We start from the raw sequence: 19,782 nt of genomic DNA, 5'->3' as shown, positions 1-19,782 counted from the left end.
TGTGAAAAGGAGGCCGAAAATGACAGCCTTTGACGCCAGAAACGGCTGCCTTTCCACCTGTAACTTTGGAGGGCGAGCGAGCGCTTCACCGCCCGCCGTCCGGCACCATCACTATTTTGCACCCACCTAGCACCGTTAGTCATCACCAACCCGGCCCCTGTGTTTAGCGCTCGATTCCCTTAGCTTCCAACAGCGCCCAAAACGACGCCGAAAATGGCTCCCCTCCGCAGTGCCATCCAGGTGCCCTCCATCGTCGCCCTGCCCGGCGGGGCGCTTATAAGATGCTCCTTCTCTTCCCTCCCTCGATCTCCTCACAATTCTCCAGTTCTCTTCTCGTCTCCTACCCCTCACCTCCAAGCCGGCCTAGCCAACCTTGCTGCGTGTGTCTCCAGATTCGACCCCTGCTCACTTACCTTGGATTTCCGAAATGGCAAGTCCACTCGTTCGATCGGCTCAGAGTGAGGAGCACGAGTACTGGACCAATCCCATCCTTTGCGAGGAGACTTGAGCCAGGCTCGAACAGTTCCGCAGCGCCGGATGGCTACCTCCAAATTTCAAACCCAACACCTTGAAAGATATCGCCGTCGTAGAGCGCTACTGGCGAAAGTGAGTGCGGATATTCTCCAGATAAGGCGTTGTGGGTAGCGAATAACCTCTGAGAATAATAGGTTTTGCATTCAGTCGAATGAAGACTACGTGGACTACCTTCTTCGAGAGGACCAAGCGATCTATATGAATTTTTTCGACTGGATGTTCAGAACATCACGAAAGAAGGGACTCCAGACTTACGATGAGTACTGGCGCCGCCTTTGTCAGTACTTCGAGCTGTTTTCCCGTCTCCGCGTCGGCGATAACGCCCATAAACAGATGAGACGGGTACGAGCATTCCTCTTGTGCTAAGGAACAACTGTATGCACTTAAGCTTAAAAAGACACCATGAAGCAAGGAACAAAGTAGGTCGACCACATTCTTAGTATGGCTAGCAATAGAGGCAATTCACTATAGACCCAACTCAGTGCTTCGGTATAGTGAGATGAGCCATGATTGGTACACAATTTCCAATCCTGCTGTCTTGGGATACTCACTTTCTCAAGATGGGCCACGATTCTCTGAATCCCACAGTCTGCCGTATCCTGAGATCTCGAATTGCCCAAGAATGGAATCTCGATAGTTGCAAAGAACAGAAGAACCATGACCTGTCGCGGGAAACGACGTATCCTGCGGTGCGGGGGTTCATCGCGCCCATTGAAACCGTGGCCTATCGCAGGAAGCCGTCCGTCTGGAGAAACGAGTTGTCTTGGGAGATAGAAAACCGTGGCCTTTCGTAGGAAATCGCTCGCCCGGAGATATCAGTTGTCTTAGGATAGGGAAAACTGTGGCCTGTCGCAAGAAATCGCTCATCTAAAAAATTGTGCCGCGTTCATTGGGAGTCCTGCCATTGCTTGAGCTGGAAGTTAGCGTGCGTGCGAAAAAGAGTCGGCCTGCATCATCGTCATTCGCGCGCGGGTAGAGGAAACCAATGATTGGTCAGTGCTTTTGCTCAAGTATGTCAGAAGAACCACCTACATGAGCGTCCATCAATAGTCCCACCATAAGCTTTTTTGACCACCGCGAAATTCGACAGGGGCAGAAGACAAACAGACTCTTTTCACGGTGACCAGAGAATGCCTTCTTTTTTTCTAGGTAAATTATGCGGAACATATGGATGAACTTGAGTAAACCTACACATATAGGAAATCCTTATGTGTGTACTTGCACGATCCGGAAACCCAAGATTTTTATTATTGTGCATTGCTCTATATGTACAGCTCAATAAGTGAAAGCCCTATCTATGTGAGCAAAAATAATCCGGTCAATTCAAGCCCAGTTTTTCATTTCTTGCGACTCAAGTAAGATACAGTATAAGTGGAAAGCAAAAAAATAATAATCAAAACGACTAAAATGATTTGAGCTTCTTTGCTCTTTTGAGTGCGAAAAAGTTGATCATAGTCCTTGTGAAAGTCATATTGATGCCCTTTTATCTTTGAGGGTATGAGATTTGTCCTTCAACCGCCAGATCTTCACCGGGCTCCACAGATCTCCACCTGCGCTGCTGGCCCACCCTTACCCGACCTTCAAAACCGCTCAAAGTGGTTCATCAAAGAGTTGCGTCTAGAAACTCGTTTTATTCCTTTCAACTGGCCTTGGATAGTAAGAGCCCTGAAAGAGTCAGATAACTTGTTATCTCCCATTTCCACCTGCACTTACTAATTGAGAGCTCAGGAACGACCAGAACGCAGAGGTGTCCGCGGAAAATATGAAAACTTTCCCTGACTCTCGAATGCGTATGCCCAAGCAGACATCCGCCCCGCACATTTTGCTATACTCTCGCGCCTTTTTCTCCAGGCATAACTTGCGCCGGTCTCTTTTCGTGTGCTACGCACAAATTGGAAAGCACATTGAGTTGTAAAAGGTCAAGGGTATTTGGTCCGTCAGAACCCTGGCAGCAGAAGATGAGAGGTCTCAAGCGTTGAGAGTTAAAGAGCAAACAAGAGTCGGCTCCAAGTTTTCGGCAGTTTTCAGTGAGTAGCTGGTGAGAACTCCGGTAATTCTATTGATAGTCAATACTTTGAATCAACCAGGTTGAATGCATAAATCACCGCTTACCAAAAATGTTCCCATGAGCCTTGAAAATCAAGCCATGATTTTGACCAGTCCGTTTGTTATAGCTGATCTTCTGATGGAGACCTGTGCTTCCAGAGCCATTTGGCTACGGGAGCTTGACAGCACTCGAGGAGTTTCGTGTCATGGACACCAGAAGCGAGCACCAGACAACATCATTCGTTGCCAATAGCCGAGTCAATTACAACAGTTACGATCGACCCTTTTCTTCAGCGCTTTCCGCGAATTTTTCTGATCTCTTCCCTCGTCGGTTGCTGTTCGCTTCCCATTGGAGCGAAGTAGAAATATCGGCTCGCGACATCCTCGTTATTGTACGTCCGTCGCAATTCGCGCTCACGAGCCCGTACTTTTTTGTGGTATCTCCTGCTAGCGCGTTTGCGTCTCCAGTTTGTAGATGCGTTGCCAGCAAAAAAGTCCCTGATCCACTGGAACATGATAAGAGTGTGTTTTGTTCGAGGTCCTGTTGGTCTTGTTTTGGGGTATGCGCTCTGGATATATGGTGTTGTTCAAATTGTTTTCAAGCTGTCGTGTGCTTTCACTGAGTGCCCTGAGAGCAGACACTCCATCGCTAATCTACACAGCCACCTCATGGAGAAGTTTGCAATGAATGATGTAGAAGGCCTGTTCTCCTAAGTGGACCCGCTACTCGTACCTACCATCAATAGAAATTTGTTGCCCCAAGAAACACTACTAGAACTGGGGCATCGTACACAAACTAAGTTTTCTTCACCGATGGCTTATTGCCCGACTTCCCCACCATACATTTCGACACCGCCGAATAACAGCCAATTCGATCTGCCACTGTTGCGCACTCCAGTCAGAAAGGGTTGCGATATGGGAGGCCTTGGTGCCTCAGGCCTTCAACATGGGATATCACCCCACGCGCCTTTTTCTCTGAAAAGATGGGCGGAAGGAAGAATACATTTTACGGATGATCACACATTTTCAATGTTTATATGATACTCACTATCTAGTACTATGTACATAACAATCATCAAGGACACATGCATCAAATCAATTGTATGGCCATTTGGATTTCTCAAGTCGGGTAATGGCCCAGGAAGTTGGCTCCCGCCAAGAGCTTGGGTACAATTTGTTAGCATTGACGTAATGGAAATCCTGCCAAATTTCTTTGAGTGAGAAACCATCAGACATGAATTCGTAGAAACGGTAAAAGATCTGGGTGATGCTGATTTTGAGGCGGCCATCATAGCCATCCTCATCTGGCCCCGACAGAGGCCAGTCCGGATCAATTGCCCATATCCATCCATAGTACATATCTGGGCCATATGTGCCACAAGCTGAATGAGCCTCGTCTGTCAACAAGAAGAACACATTTTTGAGAACACCGGGCTTTAAGTCACCCCTCTAGCGGCGATCACGAAAGTCTCTGGCTGATTGTTAGCAATGTCTTTAATATTATGTAGGAAAACTCACTGCTGTAAATGGCCGATGTCACTCTCATCGGCCTCGAATGGGACAAATTGAGCGAATTTGTGATCGTGTATCTCTTCATATCCCTTAAAAAAGAAAGACATCTCAAGGACCTCGGTAAATAGCGCCTTAAACTCATCCAGTCTGGCCATTCCTTTCTGATGATAAAAGACATAGCCCCAGCTCTTATCATCTTCTCGAACGACAATCCTTCGCACCCAGTCTTGCAGATCTGGGAATGGTTCTTTTTTTCGCTTTTCATGCCTTGCCTCCAAGTCATCATATTGTTTCTGAGAAAATACCTCATTCACAGCTTGAACGGCCTGAAGCTCTATTGGTGGAAGAGCTGCTTCTTGTGCCTGTTTCAGCTTATCGTAAAGATCAGGACGCATCTGCGGCCACGCGAATCGATCACCCTTGTCAAGAGTTGGCGTAATGCGGAAATGATCGCGAATCAGACGACATTCCGCGTATGTGAGGGATTGACGGTCCGTAGCTGCCTTTTGAAGCAAGTTTTCAAGTGACATACCCAAGTATTTGGTTGAGTTGGCCTGCATCTCTTCTAAAGGCGGCCATTGCATCAGCTGGTGTTTTTCATCAGGCGAAATATCCGCTGGATGCTGGATTGCTTTGTCCCAGAGAGGCTCTAATTGAGCAAACTCTTCTAGTGTTTTGGCCATGGTGGGCAGAAAGGGGTAGCTTTGCCAACGTCTCCAAGGTTGTTGTACACGTCCACGGCTGGATTTCCGAGGTTGATCCTATGAAACCAAAGCGTGGAATATATGCGGATGCGACCGGTCTTTATACCCATGCATGGTTTTCAAGCTATTGGCCCTAGTACAACCTTGGAATACGCGACAAACGCAGGTCTCACAGGGTCCACGGGCGTTTTTGCGGAAACACCAAGGTTTCCGAAAAATACACAGGAGGGTAATTTACATGAATCTTTACACAACCCGCACGGGACGTATTATATCCGCAGTTCACACTACGACATACTATCTGCAGTTTATCTCAGAGGTTCAACCTTGGAAGCTTAGAATTATCAATGATTCTTCCGTCAGTAGCAGTCGAAAATACTTTGGGATGGTCTCCTTTATATCATCGGTGCTACTGTTTAGAGAACGGTCCCGAGTCCAGCCTTGAAAGAGCCGATGGGGTATTAATGAGCCGGAAGACAGGAAACGACGTGAAATAAACCCGTGGGTGGACATTAATTCCGAAAAATCCTATCATCCACCTCCGTTTGCGCCCAAGGGGAGAGTGTTTCTATCAGTAAAAAGGCACAAAGCTCGTCCTTGGACGACAATTTCTTTTCACCCAACCGTCGAGTACAGCCCGCAGGATGAAGCTCTCCAGCAGTGATGAGACCGAACGGACTCGTGTTGAAGTCAACCTGAACATGGATGAGGAGGCGGCCAAGTTGCCGTTGCATCAACTGCAGGATGATGTGGTCGACTGGGATGGCCCAGATGACCCCAAGAACCCTCTCAACTAGCCTGCCACCAAGAGCTTTGGTCATGTCGTGATTGTGGCCGTCTTGTCGATGGTCGTGTAAGTGGGCCCCCAAGGAGAGACAAAACCACCGACCATGCTAACCAAGGTCCTAGCAACATCGCCTCGACCATGGTCGCTCCGGCGATGGGGGGCGTCGCCAGGGACCTGGAGATCACTAACACGACCCTGGCAACCTGGCCGTCAGTATCTATCTGCTGGGGTTTGCATTGGGCCCCCTCGTCACCTCCTCGCTCTCCGAGATGTACGGGCGCCTCGTCGTCTATCACACCTGCAATTTCATCTTCATCATTTTTGTTGTCGCCTGCGCCTGAGTCACACCCCCGCTCAATTTGTGATTTTCCGGTTCATAACTGGCTGTGCGGGAGCGGCGCCACTTTCCCTTGGCGGCGGAACGATCGCCGATGTCATTCCGATCGAGAAACGTGGTGCGGCAGCGGCGTTGTCTGGCCTGGGCCCACTTCTGGCACCGGTATGTCACTTTCACCCACTAGTTAATTAAACTATGCTTACCGATCTAGGTTCTAGGACCGGTGATTGGGGGCTTCGTTGCCGAAGAAAAGGACTGGCGATGGACCTTTTGGGTGGTCGCGATCCTCGTAAGTGGCCTTGTTCTCGGCTGGTATCCCACAATTCTAACACTATGACAGGGAGGAGCAGCGGCTACGGGGACGCTCGTTTTCATGCGCGAAACACATCCCAACACCCTGTTGGAACGGAAGGCCGCACACTTGCGACGCACAACCGGGAACCCTCACGTCCGATCGAAACTCGATCGAGGCCTCACAAGGCAGCAGATCATTGTCGCCGCTCTCATACGCCCCACAAACTCTTGATGTTCTCGCCGATCGTGCTCGTAATGTCCATCTACGTGGCTCTTATCTTCGGCATTCTATACCTTCTCTTTGCCACCTTTAGCATGGTGTTCGAAGGCCAGTACGGATTCAGCACCGGCATTTCTGGTCTGGCCTACCTAGGCCTCGGAATTGGCGAACTGGCGGGGCTATTTACATTTGGCATCCTGAGCGATCAGATTTTGAAGGCGAAAATGGCAGCGGACAATGTCCAGGAACCTAAGCCCGAGTACCGGCTGATTCTGATGATGTGGTTCCCGCCAGTCATTGGACTTGGGTTGTTCATTTACGGTTGGACGGCATATTATCAGGTGCATTGGATAGTTCCGATCCTTGGGACGTTAATCGTTGGGTTTGGGGCCTTCTTCGTGGTCATGCCCTCCCAGCTATACCTGGTGGATCTGTTCGGGTCAGAAGCGGCGGCATCTGCGCTAGGGGCCAACATTCTCCTTCGCTCGATGTTCGGGGCCTTTTTGCCGCTTGCTGGGTCGCATATGTATTCGACGCTCAACTACGGATGGGGTAATACGCTGTTAGGATTCCTAGCATTGGCATTTGCGCCCGTGCCGATTCTGTTTTATCGGTATGGAGAATGGCTGCGGAGTCGGACGACACTCAAGCTGTGAATGCTCTGCTAGATATTTATAGACTACACAAATCCGTTACCTAACGATAGGATTGGTTATTTTGTCCTCGTAACAAGAAGAAACAAGAAACCTAGGTACCTGGATATAAGTAATCCGATCCTGTGTCTGAACTAATTCGTTATAACCAACCAGAGCTTATTGTACGCAGTAGTCGATTTGGTGGCTTCTATTTGGTTTCCCTGTTTTCCTGTCCAAAGTGACTCAAAAGTCGAAACAATCGCACGCATTATTCCGCCCCTTTTTATCCCAGCCAAGCGTTCCAAAGCACCCAATCATATTCTAGGAATAGCATTACGCCTTCTTCCGCATATAGTTCGGGCCGCCTGCATGGCATGACAACGGTCCCTGGTCATTGGTTGCGCGTGCGAGCTTTATTGGCCCGAATACCACGCATCCAGATGGGTATCTTGCGTGAGACACCTCCAATCGGGATTTGAGATACTTCACTTCGCCTGTCGGAGTGATGTGGTACCTGGCGGACTTTTGAGCCGCAGGGAACCTAAGCCGTCCGCCCCAATATCGATACCGTTAGACTATGGGTCTGCATTAGCGAAATTTATCGGGGCTTTAGCGCTGCGATTTTCCAAGGCTCTGGTTGCATTCAACGCATATTTGGAGACTCAATATGGCACGAAAGCATTCTCTATTGCCTGATCAGTCCATTTTCTACTTTGTGCAGTACAGCGAAGAAGATCGGTATCATCGAGAATCTATGAATGCTTTTAGTATCGACATTGGACGTTGGGATTATTTCTAGATCCGTTTGGAAGATCTGCATGCGCATGCACAGAATGAAGTGAGGGGATTCCAAGCCTTGACAGTCCGCACACCAAGCCATAAGATTCCGTCGGTAAATTGATGCCCACAAGCACAAAGCGCTGAAGACCGATGATGTAATCGCACGAGACAAAATCTTTGGGGATTGAAAAGCCCAAGTTCTGGGCGTGGCGTCTTCAAAGTCCATGTCATCGCGGTTAATTCACTGATCTCTCAGCCCCTTGCTCTCCAGTAGCCATCGTCAGATGGTTTCCTGGATTCAGACTTCCCTCGGTCTGACATTCCCAACTATCACTGACTAGCTCCAACGAGGTGAAGACGTGGCACCTAAAGGAACATCGACATACCTCGTACTAGAGCTTTACCCTGGGTTTATGCGTGCTGACATGTCACCAGGTGGGGTTCCCCAGAATTTCAAGGCGTTCCACTTCGACTTCTCCATTTCTTCCCTCGAACCCCGTGGTTGGAAGAAGATAGAATCAAAATGTCATCAACTGATCAAGAAAAAGACCTAAAAATCCTCAAAGAATGGTTCCCCTATACGACGAGGCCGTTCATCGCTAATGCGCCTATGATCGGATTTGCCGATTTCCGCTTAGCAACAGCAGTGACGAAAGCCGGAGGTCTAGGTACGTCGACATGCTTGTTCTCTTCCTTAGGAAATGTACTTTTTCTAATCCAGTCCAGGATTCATCGGCGGAGCATTTAACTTCAGTGCCGAATCAGCTCAACTCGCAAAGCTAGACGGCGAATTGACTAAAGCGCGAAGTGAGCTAGGAATCACTGATTCCGGTACTTTACCGATTGGCGTGGGCTTCATCACCTTCACGCCGACGGGGTTCGAAGAGAACGTTGTTCCCCTGCTGGAGAAGCATCGGGTGTCTGCTGTATGGCTGTCCTTTCCACAGTCGGATGACGACCATGGGCCTCTCATCAGTGCTATTCGTGATGCACAAACGAGAACTGAATGGTCGGTTAAAGTCTTTGTGCAGGTTGGAACTGTGCAAGGTGCTGCGACGGCTGCGGAACAAGGTGCGGATGTAATCGTTGTGCAGGGGATTGATGCTGGAGGTCATCAGTGGGCGAGGGGTGCTAGTCTTATGTCGCTTCTGCCTGATGTGAGAGGGAGCTTGGGAAATGTTTATAAGGTCGCTATCTTGGCGGCTGGTGGTATTGTTGATGGGAGGGGATGTGTTGCTGCTTTGGGACTTGGTGGGTGATGCAATTCGTCTTGATATGATTGATGGCGATGTGCTAACTTGAATAGGAGCCGATGGGGTTGTTATGGGGACTAGGGTAAGTTGTTCAAGGACCTGTTTTGTGTGAAAAGGTCCTAATAGATCACAGTTCGTTGCAACTGAGGAGTGTCCAGCTCCACCCCATATCAAAAACTCGATAGTGAAAGCCCAGGATGGCGCTTTCTCGACCGTCAAGTCTGTCCAACATGATGTCTTCCAATCTACCGATGTGTTCCCAAGGCAATATGATGGAAGGGCTCTGATTGGGATCAGTTGGACTGAATCACAGAGCGGAGTCAGTGATGATGAAGTCATTCGGCGATATAAGGAGGCTATCAAGCAAGGAGAGGATCATCGACGAACCGTCTGGGCGTGAGTGTCCCTCTCCTGCCTACTAGCCATGACGTTATTTTAACGGTGTTCTCCAGTGGCGCAAGTGTCGGGTCGATTTCTTCGATACTTTCTGTGAGTGACTTGATTAAACAGATTCAACAGGAGGCAAAGGTGGCTACAGCAAGCATCATAGGGTCTATATAGTATCGTGGTTATCATCCTCAGACCACCCTCACCATTCGATCACTCTCGTTTCCCTTGGACCATACGTGAACTAGCGGCAACTAGGCCAGAATGCACCAGAGCTTAGCAGTGATTAGTGTAGCTTTGATTTTTAAATCCCTTCCTAGGTATCTCTTCGATCGTCTTTCTAGGTATCTTTAAAATTCCTTCAAGTCCTTCTCAGGATGTCTGTAAATGGGTCTTCAAATGAGAACTTTGAGGACTGAAGTTGGGAAAGGTTTCATAACGGCAGTTGGACAAAGGTTAGTCGATTCTAAGGCATAGAGAAGTTCACTTTGAAAGGCGCTCTCAACGCTCGAAGTGGCTTTCATATTGCTCATGAAAGCATTTTTGGGGATTTAAAGTGTATACATTCAGCCCTGTGATGTTTCAAACGTTAGAAGTTAGTTATCACAAGTTAGTTGCTAAGTTATCGGCTACGTTATATATCTCCGCAGTTAGATGCACCCAATCACTACCTAGGTAGAAAGATCAAGTAAAATAGCACAGGATACATACGGGCATAGAACTGGATTCAATTAACAGCCTTGAAGCAGTACAAAAACACTAAATCTGGTCGAGGTTGAGAACATGGACTGCGGAAGCCCATTTGCGAAGGACCCCCCCCCCCCCCCCCCCTCTTTACCCCATTTTCAGAACTTCACATTTCAGAACTCGGAGCTCCTCTTCTCCTCGACACCGCGCCCCTCATTTTTGAACCACTGCTCAACCCCGCTCGAATCGGGGTATTCACAATTCACCGATTCTTCTGGTCCTCAGCTCCCAAGCTGAGGTCTTGGTGTTCCATTCCGACCCCCCGGCCGCGTTTCATTCCGCGACACTGGATTATCCGTCCGCGTCTGCAACAGACACCAGGTCTCGCAACCCCATTTTTCCGACCTTACATTCATTCCTCTCCGACCTCCGATCACCCTGACCTACCTTACGCGACTCCATTAGAGGAGCAAGCCGAGCCGATGAACGAGAGTACTCCTTCGCCCAGCCCGGCGCCCGTGCCGAAAGCTTCCTCTCACACGAAACCGTCTCCTTCACCCAGTGCAGGGACGAAACGCAAGCGCACTACGGGCGCCAAGTACTATGCCGTCAAGAATGGGTTCAAGCCGGGGCTCTACTATTCGTGGAATGACTGCCTGGCCCAAATAACGGGATTCAAGGGAGCTATCTGTGAGTTTCCTCTCGCGGATTTCCGGCGCATCCCGGTGCCCTTCTTTCCACGTTGAAACTAACACAGGCGCGTTGCATAGTCCAATCATTCCCTTCATTCGAAGAAGCGAACGCGTTTCTGAACGGTGTCAAGCTTCCGTCCAGCGGTTCTTCCGCAATCGAGAACACTAGATTTTACGGGATACAACGAGGTCGAGTCCCCGGTGTGTATACGGACTGGTCGAAGGCTCAGGAGCAGATCCGCGGGTTTACACGGCCGCGATATCGGAAGTTTTCGACTCGGGAAGAGGCAGAGGATTTCGTGAAATCAGGAGGAGAAAAGCCACCACCTGCGGTCGGATTTGGCGAGGCTCAGACAACTGTTGTGACTCCTGGCATGATGAAGGAGAACGCAAAGAATGCAGACGGTGTTGAATTCGTCGCAGGCGACGGTCCCCTACCACCTGGAGCGGAGGATGGCTTTGACCCTAATCTGTTGTTAAACCCGGCTACCGGCAAGGTGATGTACAAGACAACCCAACAAAAGACTGCGACGAAGACACAAGCCGCAGGCATTCCGGGAGTATTGCGGATATACACGGACGGCAGTTCACTGCGCAACGGTACCAAATTGGCGTCCGCCGGGGTGGGTGTATACTTCGGACCCGGAGACTCCAGGTTTGTTTTGAGTCGTTCCTTATTTGAAGGGAGTGCTTCTGACTGACATCGGTCATCCCAGCAGGAACGTCTCGGAACCATTGAAGGGCTCCCGCCAAACCAACCAGCGCGCAGAGCTGACTGCAATTCTTCGAGCTATTGATATTGCGCCTCGTCATCGTGATATAACGATAATCACCGACAGCCGGTACGCAATCGACTGCGTGACAGTATGGTTCATCAACTGGCGCCGCAATGACTGGATGACCAAGGACAAGAAACCGGTGGAGAACCGCGACCTGATCGAGTCGATCCTGGTGAAGATCGAGGAGCGCCACGAACTCAAGGTCAAGACTCAGTTTGAATGGATCAAGGGACATAACAAAGACCCGGGCAACGAGGCCGCGGACCGGCTGGCGGTTAATGGAGCCCAGCGGGGCGTGCAGGAGAAGGCGGACTCGTTGGAAACCGGTCTGACTGTTCCCGATGAGGTCTTGCAGGATGAGGTTTAAGCATATTATGTTATGATAGTCACGAAACAAGGACACGATGGACCCTGCTCTGTATATTGCTATGTAACAGAAGCGGAGATGACAAAGTCCGTACCTGATGCCAAGCCCCACGCGACGACCCTCCGCAAATCGCTAAAGATCGACCCCTCCTCGTAAATACCCGCAATCGGCCGCAAATTCTTGCTCTTCACACTCTCTCGCTCTTCTGCTCTCCAGATACCTAGGTATCTACTGAGATCTCTTCTTTCTGCATCGCAGCAACCGTGGCTTCGCCTCTGTGGCAGTTTCTCCCAACTTCACGCATGGTCGCCTCGCATTTCGCCCAGGTCCTCAGTATTATGATTCGATAACATTTGCTTGCTCTTTTCTCCGGTTAAATTTCTTATACGGACCGTTTTGATCTCTCCGATCAGTGTCGACTCACCTCCGATCGAATCTTTGGTCGATTCAACTTGAGCGAGTCACTCATCCGACCCCGGCACCCAGCCCAGAGGTACCCGCGTGTGGCACCTGCAAGATGCCGACGCTAGCGCTGAATAACTTCAACATTGTCTGCGCGACGCTCGGAACCTTTGTGTCCCTCTTCGGACTAGTCTCCTATCTATGCAAGGAGCGATTTTACCTCTCCGAAGCATGTAAGTGGTTTCGATGCACTCTCAGCCCTACGGATTCTGACCCCACTTAGTAATCTCGCTCCTTGCCGGAGTCGCATTCTCCCCTCATGCGGCCAATTTTATCAGGCCCGAGGACTATGCCCTGCATAACGACTTGAATCTCGAGGCTATTACCCTGAACTTCACCCGTCTGGTTCTGGGTGTGCAGCTGGTTTTGGCCGGAGTTCAACTTCCCAAGCGGTATCTCCACATCGAATGGCGAAGCCTGTCGCTGTTGTTGGGACCGGGGATGGCTGCCATGTGGATGTGCAGTAGTCTGATCATCTGGGCGATGATCCCCAACTTCAGATTCCTCCATGCTCTGGTTGTCGCCGCCTGCGTGACCCCGACTGATCCGGTGCTGTCTAACTCCATTGTGAAGGGCAAATTTGCGGACAAGCATGTCCCGCGTCCGCTGCAGCGCATTATTGTCGCGGAATCTGGTGCTAATGATGGCCTTGGATATCCGTTCCTTTTCTTTGGTATTTACGTCCTCAAGTACACTGGGATGGGTGGCCAGGGATTCAGTGGCGGTGCTGGCAAAGCGATGGCGATGTGGTTTGTGGAAACGTGGGTGTATACCATCATTTTGAGTGTTATTTATGGTGCGGTGGTCGGCTGGCTGTCGAGGAAGCTGCTTCACTGGGCGGAGGAAAAACACTATGTGGATCGGGAGAGTTTCCTGGTTTTTGCTATTGCTCTTTCGGTGAGTTTTTTACCGGGAATTGAACGCGGAACTTTGACTGATTGGAATATAGTTGTTTATCGTGGGTACCTGCGGCCTTATCGGCACTGATGACCTTCTGGCATGCTTCATTGCAGGCAATGTGTTTACCCAAGAGTGAGTCTATTCCAGGAACCGAGAGACACTAAATCTGACGATTGCAGCGATTGGTTCCGCCTCGAGACAATGGATGATTCGCTTCAACCAACAATCGATATGCTTCTCAACTTGGCAGTATTCATGTGGTTTGGCGCAGTCTGCCCATGGTCATCTTTCCTTCACAACGACATCATTCCCATCTACCGACTCATCTTCCTGGGTATCCTTATTCTTTTGGTTCGCCGCATGCCAATCATCTTCGCCATGCACAAGTACATCCATCAAATCGAGCATTTCCAGCAGGCTGCATTCGTGGGCTTCTTCGGCCCCATCGGCGTCGGCGCTATCTTCTACCTCTCGGTCAGCCGAGAATTCCTACGAGAAATCACAGTCGACGGCCAAGTGCGAGCGGACGCACAGCAGGTGATGGACGCAGTGAACATCGTGGTGTGGTTCCTGGTAGTCTGCAGTATCGTGAGTATCCCAATGGATCCCAACACACCTCAACTCTAACATCCAACCTAGGTTGTGCACGGCATGTCAGTCCCCATCGGCAAAGCCGGCTACCACCTCCCGCGCACCATTTCCAGCGCCATCAGCACCAGCATCGGCAATGAGCCGGAATCAGTACCCATCTCGAATGTCCGTCACACCCACAGTACCGCGACGCCTCAAGACAATGGAACATCATCCAATTATCGTTCTCGCAAGCGCGGTGCACGCGAATCACCGCGCCCGCCGCTGTTCCGCATCGGTCGCAGTATTATTCGTCCTCGGTCTCCTTCGGATCAGCCTGGTGTGGGACAGACCGATGAACCGGAGAGACCGGTCAATGTGGTTACCCATGACCATGTTATTGGTACCCCCAATCAAGACCACCAGGGCTCCAGAACTCCTGTCTGAGATGACAGGCCTTGGATAGAATAGCCAAGTACGTACTCTGGCTCTGGGGTATTTTACCTCCTTTGAATCCTCGCAAGGGATTTGAGTTTTTCGTGTTTTAGTTTTGGTGGCATTTAAGGCATGAAGTATATGAAGCATATGAAGCATGTGGCATACGAGATTGAAGTGGAGGAAGTCGGTTATCGGTATAGTCTGTATATACTTGGGTAGACGTACATTTTATCTCCATGAATATAAAGGACAGCATTCCAGTCCACAAATCTGCAAGTTGCAAGAAGTAACTGGATACCATAAGAAGATTTACTTCTACTACTAAGCAATCCAAACGCGAAACGCCCATGCATTCATACAAATACCAACCACGAAAGCAGAAGGTACAAAACTAAATGAATCGAGGCTTCCAAGGTAAAGACCAAGAGCCCTTCAGACCCAAAAATATCCATACACACAAGCAAAAACTTTCACCTAGTTCCTTGGGCAAGCAATTAACAAGGCACTGGAGCCGACAACCCGACGAAAACAGATCATTCCTCAGTCACGTGATAGATATCACTCGGGGGCGATAATTTGAAATCCAGATTCGGGCCAAAACAATAGCAATGCATATTCCATAAAGGCATTTCGTTCCCCACCTAGGGGTTCTCCACCTTTTCGGGTTTTACCTAGAGTCATGGGGATATCATTACATGTCATGCAGAAAGACAAAACGATGACTCCGAGTGCGCGCAATGATAAGGTCGTAAGAAATGCAAACAGAGCAAAAGAAAGGCTTAAGCGTTCATTCCGCGCGCACGACGGGTAAGCGGGATGATCATGCGGAGAAGAGGGTCCTGCGGGTTGCGGCTGACGACATCCATGTACAAGTCGTTCAGGCGCTCGCTCAACATCTGCATAATGCGAGGGGTGACGTCACGCATTTCGGGGTCCTAAGGATATCATAGTTAGTGAAATGTTAGATAGTAATAGGGATATGAGTAGTAACATACGGCAAAGTTCATGCTGTTGAATATCACATTGACCCAGTTGAGACGCTGGGGGGTATTTGTCTGTAGAGATGAGGTGACAGCCACACCCACGGAGAGGATCAGCATAGCAGACAGGCGGGTGAGATAATCTGGTCTCAAGTGGACAAAAACGTGATCGAATAGATCAGCCTGCTGGCTCGACTGGATCCACTTCATCGTGGCATCTTCAAGGCGGCCGGCACTGATGAGCCTCGAGATCTCTGTTGCTTCAGCCGTATCTGCCAGGGGACCAGGAACAACGGGCTGTGCCACGGGAACAGGATTATGAGGCGGACCACTCTGGGGTCTAGATTGAGGGCGAGACTGAGGTTGCGGCTGAGGCATTGGCCGGGGAGCAATGTTGACGATGTCCTCAGGTGTCGGACGCCCCACGGAGGACCGAGGGTTGTGGGCCGGCTCGCTCTGGCGAGTCTGGTTCGCGGCTAGGGTTGCCACAGTGGTGGACAAGCTCCGTAGCATGGTAGCCATCTCCTCGAGCTTAGCATTGTCGCTCTGGCGCTGAGCCTCATAGTGCCTCATCTGAGCCTGGTAGTGTCTCTCCATGCTGGTCTCGATCTTCTTGGTGCTGAGTGCCAGATTCTCAATCAAGGGAGCAATCGAGCCCTGCACGGCCTTCGAAATCTCCGCCTCAAGACGGGGAGCTAGGTTCTGTGAAACAGAGTCCGAAACGGTCTTCACGACAGCGGGCTGCTGCATAGCATTGGTGACCGCCTTGGGAAGGGCCTGGCGCAGCTCATCTTTGAATAAGGTTCCAAGCTGCTGGGTGACAATGCTGTTCACCTGCTTGGCGACAGCGACGGCAGCGGTCTGGCTGATGGCAGGGACAGCATCAGTTTGGATGCTCTGCGAGACAATACGGGCGAGGTTCTTCTCTACGTTGTCAGACAAAGTGCTGGAGACCAAACGGAGCACTTGGTCCTGCTTGGCAGACGAAGCAGCATCCCAACTGCGACGCTCATCGTCGAAGCGGCGATAGAGGCCTTCAAACTCCTGACCAAGGGTCTTGTTGAACTCAGCGGAGACAGTGTTCTGAAGAATCTCCAGGTGCTTGTTCAAAACGTCACTCGAGATACCAGCACTGGGCAGGCTTGAGACAAGCCCACCGGGGGCTTCACTCCCTGCAGCCCGAGTCGCAGCCACTGCAGCAGTCGATGTAGCAAGTAATTCGGTCTCCTTGGTGGGAAGAGGCTCGACACCTGCGATGGCGGTGGGCTCCTTGGCCTTCGCTGTTGCCTCGGAGGCAGAAGCCTTCTTCTTCTTTTTCTTTTCGGGCTTCTCAGCACTGCTAGCCATAGCAGATTCAGCCTGATCTTCCACGGTCTTCTTCTTGGCAGACTTGGCGGGAGACACGTTGCGAGAAGAAACAATACCGGCAGTGGACTCCAAGCCGTCAGTCTTCTTCACTGCGTCCTTCACGGTGGCAGCTCGGGAAGGAGTGGTGGATGCAGTGTCGCCATTCACAGACGGCTCGTCCGTGACATAGCTCGGGAAAGTCTGAAGGTCACTGATCTCAATCGTGCCTTCCTCCAATCCGTCGATAGGGCGAATGACCTTGTTGTCGGTGGTCCATCCCAGGTCCTCCTTCTTGATGTTCAGGCAGGTCACACCACGCGAGTGCATGACATACAACTCGAACAGACTGGTTTCCTCGTCACTGCGTTTGTCCGTAGTAGACTTGGTGGCAGGAAGAAGCTCCAGGCTCCTCAGCTGGCCTTTGGCGCCAAGCGAAATCTCACGGATTCCGCTCAGGCAGGCAGTAGATTCTGGCTTAGGCAAGCTGCTATCCTTCTCAGTAGCGGCCTTAATGAAGTCGGCTTGCGACATCACCGGCAGGTTGTACCTCGGCGCAGACAGATGCACGAAGTAAATTGAATTGCGCGTAGGGTGGCCAACCACAATGATACCCGACGATGGGTGATAAGCAACACTGCAAATCGCATCCGACTCATTCTCGTGGGGGAACTTGACTTCCTCCACAGCTTTGCCCAGCCCAATATCCCAGAGCTGCAAGGTATGGTTCTGCTTAAGTCCAACCAGGACGTAGCGAAGAGCTGTGGACTTCGAGTAGGCGCGAAGCTTGTCAAGGAAGAGCACCGAAGTGGGCCAGGACTTCTCCGCGGGTGAACCGGTCACAAATGTGTTCAATGGGACCCGGACTTCATTCGCAACAGGTCCGTCGGCGAAAGAGGGGTTGTCAAGAACATCTCTGATATCCCAGAAACGCAGACGACCTGTCTTGTCCAGAGATGCGATGACAGTGTCATCGTCACTGAAGGCAAAGTCCTTTCCGGCTTTACCAGTGGAGATTTTCAGAGCACGCTCTTTGAGGAATTTCTCAGTGTTGACCGTGCGCTGGGCCCCGGACACACCGTAGCTAGAGTTCATAGCCGCATAGGGAGAGACGACATAGATGTTCTTTCCACGGCCAATGGCGAATAGGTCAGCGTGGCGAGTGCTCCGCTTCGCCCGCGTTTTCAGCTGACCACCAGAGGTGTTCTCATCCGAGGCGGGGAAAGGCGGGAAGATGAGGCTCTCGCGCTCCAAAGCGTCCAACTCGAACAGGTCCTTTCCTTGGCCGGAGATCAAAGCCCAATAGACAGCGCCACTGACACCAATGCCAAGGAGCGCCTGCACATCAGACTGACCAGCCGCGGAAGCAGAAGTGCATAACGCGACGTTAAATACGCGATCGCGGGCAGAGCGGAAGACCTGTCGGTCAGTTCCATCATCCTGACGAATAATTCTAATGCCACCGGTCTTTGCCAGGGCATAAACAATATACTCGGAGGTAGCAGCAGTCAAGGAGCGGTCAAGCTGATCAAACTCCTTCTTGAGGCGTGCGATATCCATAACATCATCGTCGCGGAAGGTCAGAAGCTTTCCAGATTGCGGTTTCACGGCGATGGAAATGAACGGTCGCAGGGGGAAGTTGTGGACAGAGACAACGCGCTCCTCCTCCTTCTCGGCACTATCTTCCGCGCTTTCCCAACTATCGGCCAGAGCATCGGTGTTGTCGTTCCCGCTCTGGCCAACAGGGGTAGAAGAAGTGTCAGCCTCGACCTGTTTGGCGGTCTCAGCAGGCGTTTCCAACCCAGCCTCCTCCTTAGCCTGAGCAGCAGTCTCGCGCAAGTGATTGGCGATGCCCGAAAGCACAGCTTGGGTAGACTCCTCCTTCACGGTGGGAGCTTCCCTCTCCAATTCCACTGTGGGCTTGGCTTCGCTTCCGCTAAGAGAGCGGCCAATTTGATCGACAAAGCGACCAACGACCTCATTGACTGCCTCCCTCTGACCGTTCTCCAAGGGCGGAGTCATGCTCCGCTTAGGTCGCGGCACGTCGGGAACAGCGGAAGGTTCAATACTGGCGGTGATATTGATCTTTTCTGTCTTCGTCACTTCAACTGCAGGGGCCTCGTCAACCGACTGGGGCTGCGGGGACTGTTTGCGAGGAGAAATAGCCGCCAATTGATCGAAAGGATTGACATAGGTGAACATGGACTCTTTAGAACCCGGGGATACGACCATCTCCGGCCCCGCGGGGTTGCTAGGGCTAGCTTCCACAATCTCAATGATTTCCTTGGGCTCGATCTTGACCGACTCAGGAGGAGCAGTCTTGGTAGTTGGCACAAGGGACGGAGCGTCGACGACATTGGCACCGGGCTGGGAACGGTTGAGGAGGCGGAGCAGCATATCCTGCGTGTTTTCACTCGGGCCTTCCGGCTGAGTAGGGGGTGCTTCTGCCGGGGCAGGAGGTGTAGGAGCAGGGGCGGGGGCCTGCTTGCCAAATAGAGAGGCGACAAAGTCCTGAGCGGAAATGTTTCGTGCATGGGACGAGGTCGGCTCCTGTGTTGGCGGAGAGCGAGGCTGCTCGGGAGCCATAGCGGGAGCTGGCTGAGGAGCCGCACCCTGACCCTGGCTAAACCTCAGGAGACTGAGCAGGTCGACAGGACGGTCTGGGTTGGCCATGTGCGGCGGCGGCGGGTGCTGAGGCCAGTCATTGCGAGGACTCGGCACATTCGGGCTGACAATATCGGAGCCATGGTGAGGCGGGGTATTGACGGGGGCGGGACTCTGCAGGTTCGATGAAACCGATGGGTGGTGGTAGCCGTGCGGCTGAGGATGATAGCCCTGGCCGTCGTAAGGCTGCTGAGGGTGAGGTGGGAACATTCCCGGCTGGTAGGGCTGCTGGGGACGCTGCTGATAATAATCCTGACCGGGGCCATTGGGGGGCGATGGACGTCCCCGAATGCTGGCCAGGAGGGTCTGGAGATCGTTCGGGGTAGACATTTCTGCCGTGCGCCGTAGAGAACAGGCGACCTCCGCACGAAAACCAAGCCTTTCGAGCTCTCAGAAGCTCTCTTTCGAGA

The 19,782-nt window shown here is 51.4% G+C and overlaps 7 protein-coding genes across 7 annotated transcripts; 5 read left to right on the top strand and 2 right to left on the bottom strand.

Moving 5' to 3' along the window:
* Nucleotides 1–213: 213 nt before the first annotated feature.
* On the top strand, nucleotides 214–900 carry N7498_002812 (uncharacterized protein; the record flags this gene model as incomplete). Its single annotated transcript, XM_058449874.1, has 3 exons — nucleotides 214–458; nucleotides 532–606; nucleotides 669–900. The coding sequence occupies 3 exons, from the start codon at nucleotides 214–216 to the stop codon at nucleotides 898–900; spliced, it is 552 nt and encodes a 183-aa protein (XP_058312218.1).
* Nucleotides 901–3,952: 3,052 nt separating this feature from the next.
* On the bottom strand, nucleotides 3,953–4,775 carry N7498_002811 (uncharacterized protein; the record flags this gene model as incomplete). Its single annotated transcript, XM_058449873.1, has 2 exons — nucleotides 3,953–4,051; nucleotides 4,099–4,775. 2 exons carry the CDS (start codon nucleotides 4,773–4,775, stop codon nucleotides 4,030–4,032), a joined length of 699 nt encoding a protein of 232 aa, XP_058312217.1. The 3' UTR covers nucleotides 3,953–4,029.
* Nucleotides 4,776–5,440: 665 nt separating this feature from the next.
* On the top strand, nucleotides 5,441–7,090 carry N7498_002810 (uncharacterized protein; the record flags this gene model as incomplete). The annotated part of the gene is made up of 6 exons (XM_058449872.1): nucleotides 5,441–5,548; nucleotides 5,594–5,649; nucleotides 5,706–5,812; nucleotides 5,979–6,082; nucleotides 6,132–6,213; nucleotides 6,261–7,090. 6 exons carry the CDS (start codon nucleotides 5,441–5,443, stop codon nucleotides 7,088–7,090), a joined length of 1,287 nt encoding a protein of 428 aa, XP_058312216.1.
* A 1,282-nt stretch (nucleotides 7,091–8,372) lies between these two features.
* On the top strand, nucleotides 8,373–9,502 carry N7498_002809 (nitronate monooxygenase; the record flags this gene model as incomplete). The annotated part of the gene is made up of 4 exons (XM_058449871.1): nucleotides 8,373–8,517; nucleotides 8,576–9,100; nucleotides 9,156–9,184; nucleotides 9,236–9,502. 4 exons carry the CDS (start codon nucleotides 8,373–8,375, stop codon nucleotides 9,500–9,502), a joined length of 966 nt encoding a protein of 321 aa, XP_058312215.1.
* Nucleotides 9,503–10,658: 1,156 nt separating this feature from the next.
* N7498_002808 (RNA-DNA hybrid ribonuclease) lies at nucleotides 10,659–12,014 on the top strand (the record flags this gene model as incomplete). The annotated part of the gene is made up of 3 exons (XM_058449870.1): nucleotides 10,659–10,866; nucleotides 10,947–11,523; nucleotides 11,588–12,014. 3 exons carry the CDS (start codon nucleotides 10,659–10,661, stop codon nucleotides 12,012–12,014), a joined length of 1,212 nt encoding a protein of 403 aa, XP_058312214.1.
* Nucleotides 12,015–12,531: 517 nt separating this feature from the next.
* N7498_002807 (putative Na/H antiporter) lies at nucleotides 12,532–14,393 on the top strand (the record flags this gene model as incomplete). Its single annotated transcript, XM_058449869.1, has 5 exons — nucleotides 12,532–12,649; nucleotides 12,700–13,373; nucleotides 13,426–13,508; nucleotides 13,556–13,964; nucleotides 14,016–14,393. 5 exons carry the CDS (start codon nucleotides 12,532–12,534, stop codon nucleotides 14,391–14,393), a joined length of 1,662 nt encoding a protein of 553 aa, XP_058312213.1.
* A 555-nt stretch (nucleotides 14,394–14,948) lies between these two features.
* On the bottom strand, nucleotides 14,949–19,702 carry N7498_002806 (uncharacterized protein; the record flags this gene model as incomplete). The annotated part of the gene is made up of 2 exons (XM_058449868.1): nucleotides 14,949–15,319; nucleotides 15,380–19,702. 2 exons carry the CDS (start codon nucleotides 19,700–19,702, stop codon nucleotides 15,164–15,166), a joined length of 4,479 nt encoding a protein of 1,492 aa, XP_058312212.1. The 3' UTR covers nucleotides 14,949–15,163.
* Nucleotides 19,703–19,782: the final 80 nt, after the last annotated feature.

This window comes from Penicillium cinerascens, assembly GCF_028974065.1.
Source record: "Penicillium cinerascens strain IBT 15544 chromosome Unknown contig_1_segment0_segment0, whole genome shotgun sequence".
Classification (NCBI taxonomy): domain Eukaryota; kingdom Fungi; phylum Ascomycota; class Eurotiomycetes; order Eurotiales; family Aspergillaceae; genus Penicillium; species Penicillium cinerascens.
The sequence above is the reverse complement of the archived record's forward strand: the minus strand, read 5'-3'. Positions and strand labels throughout refer to the sequence as shown.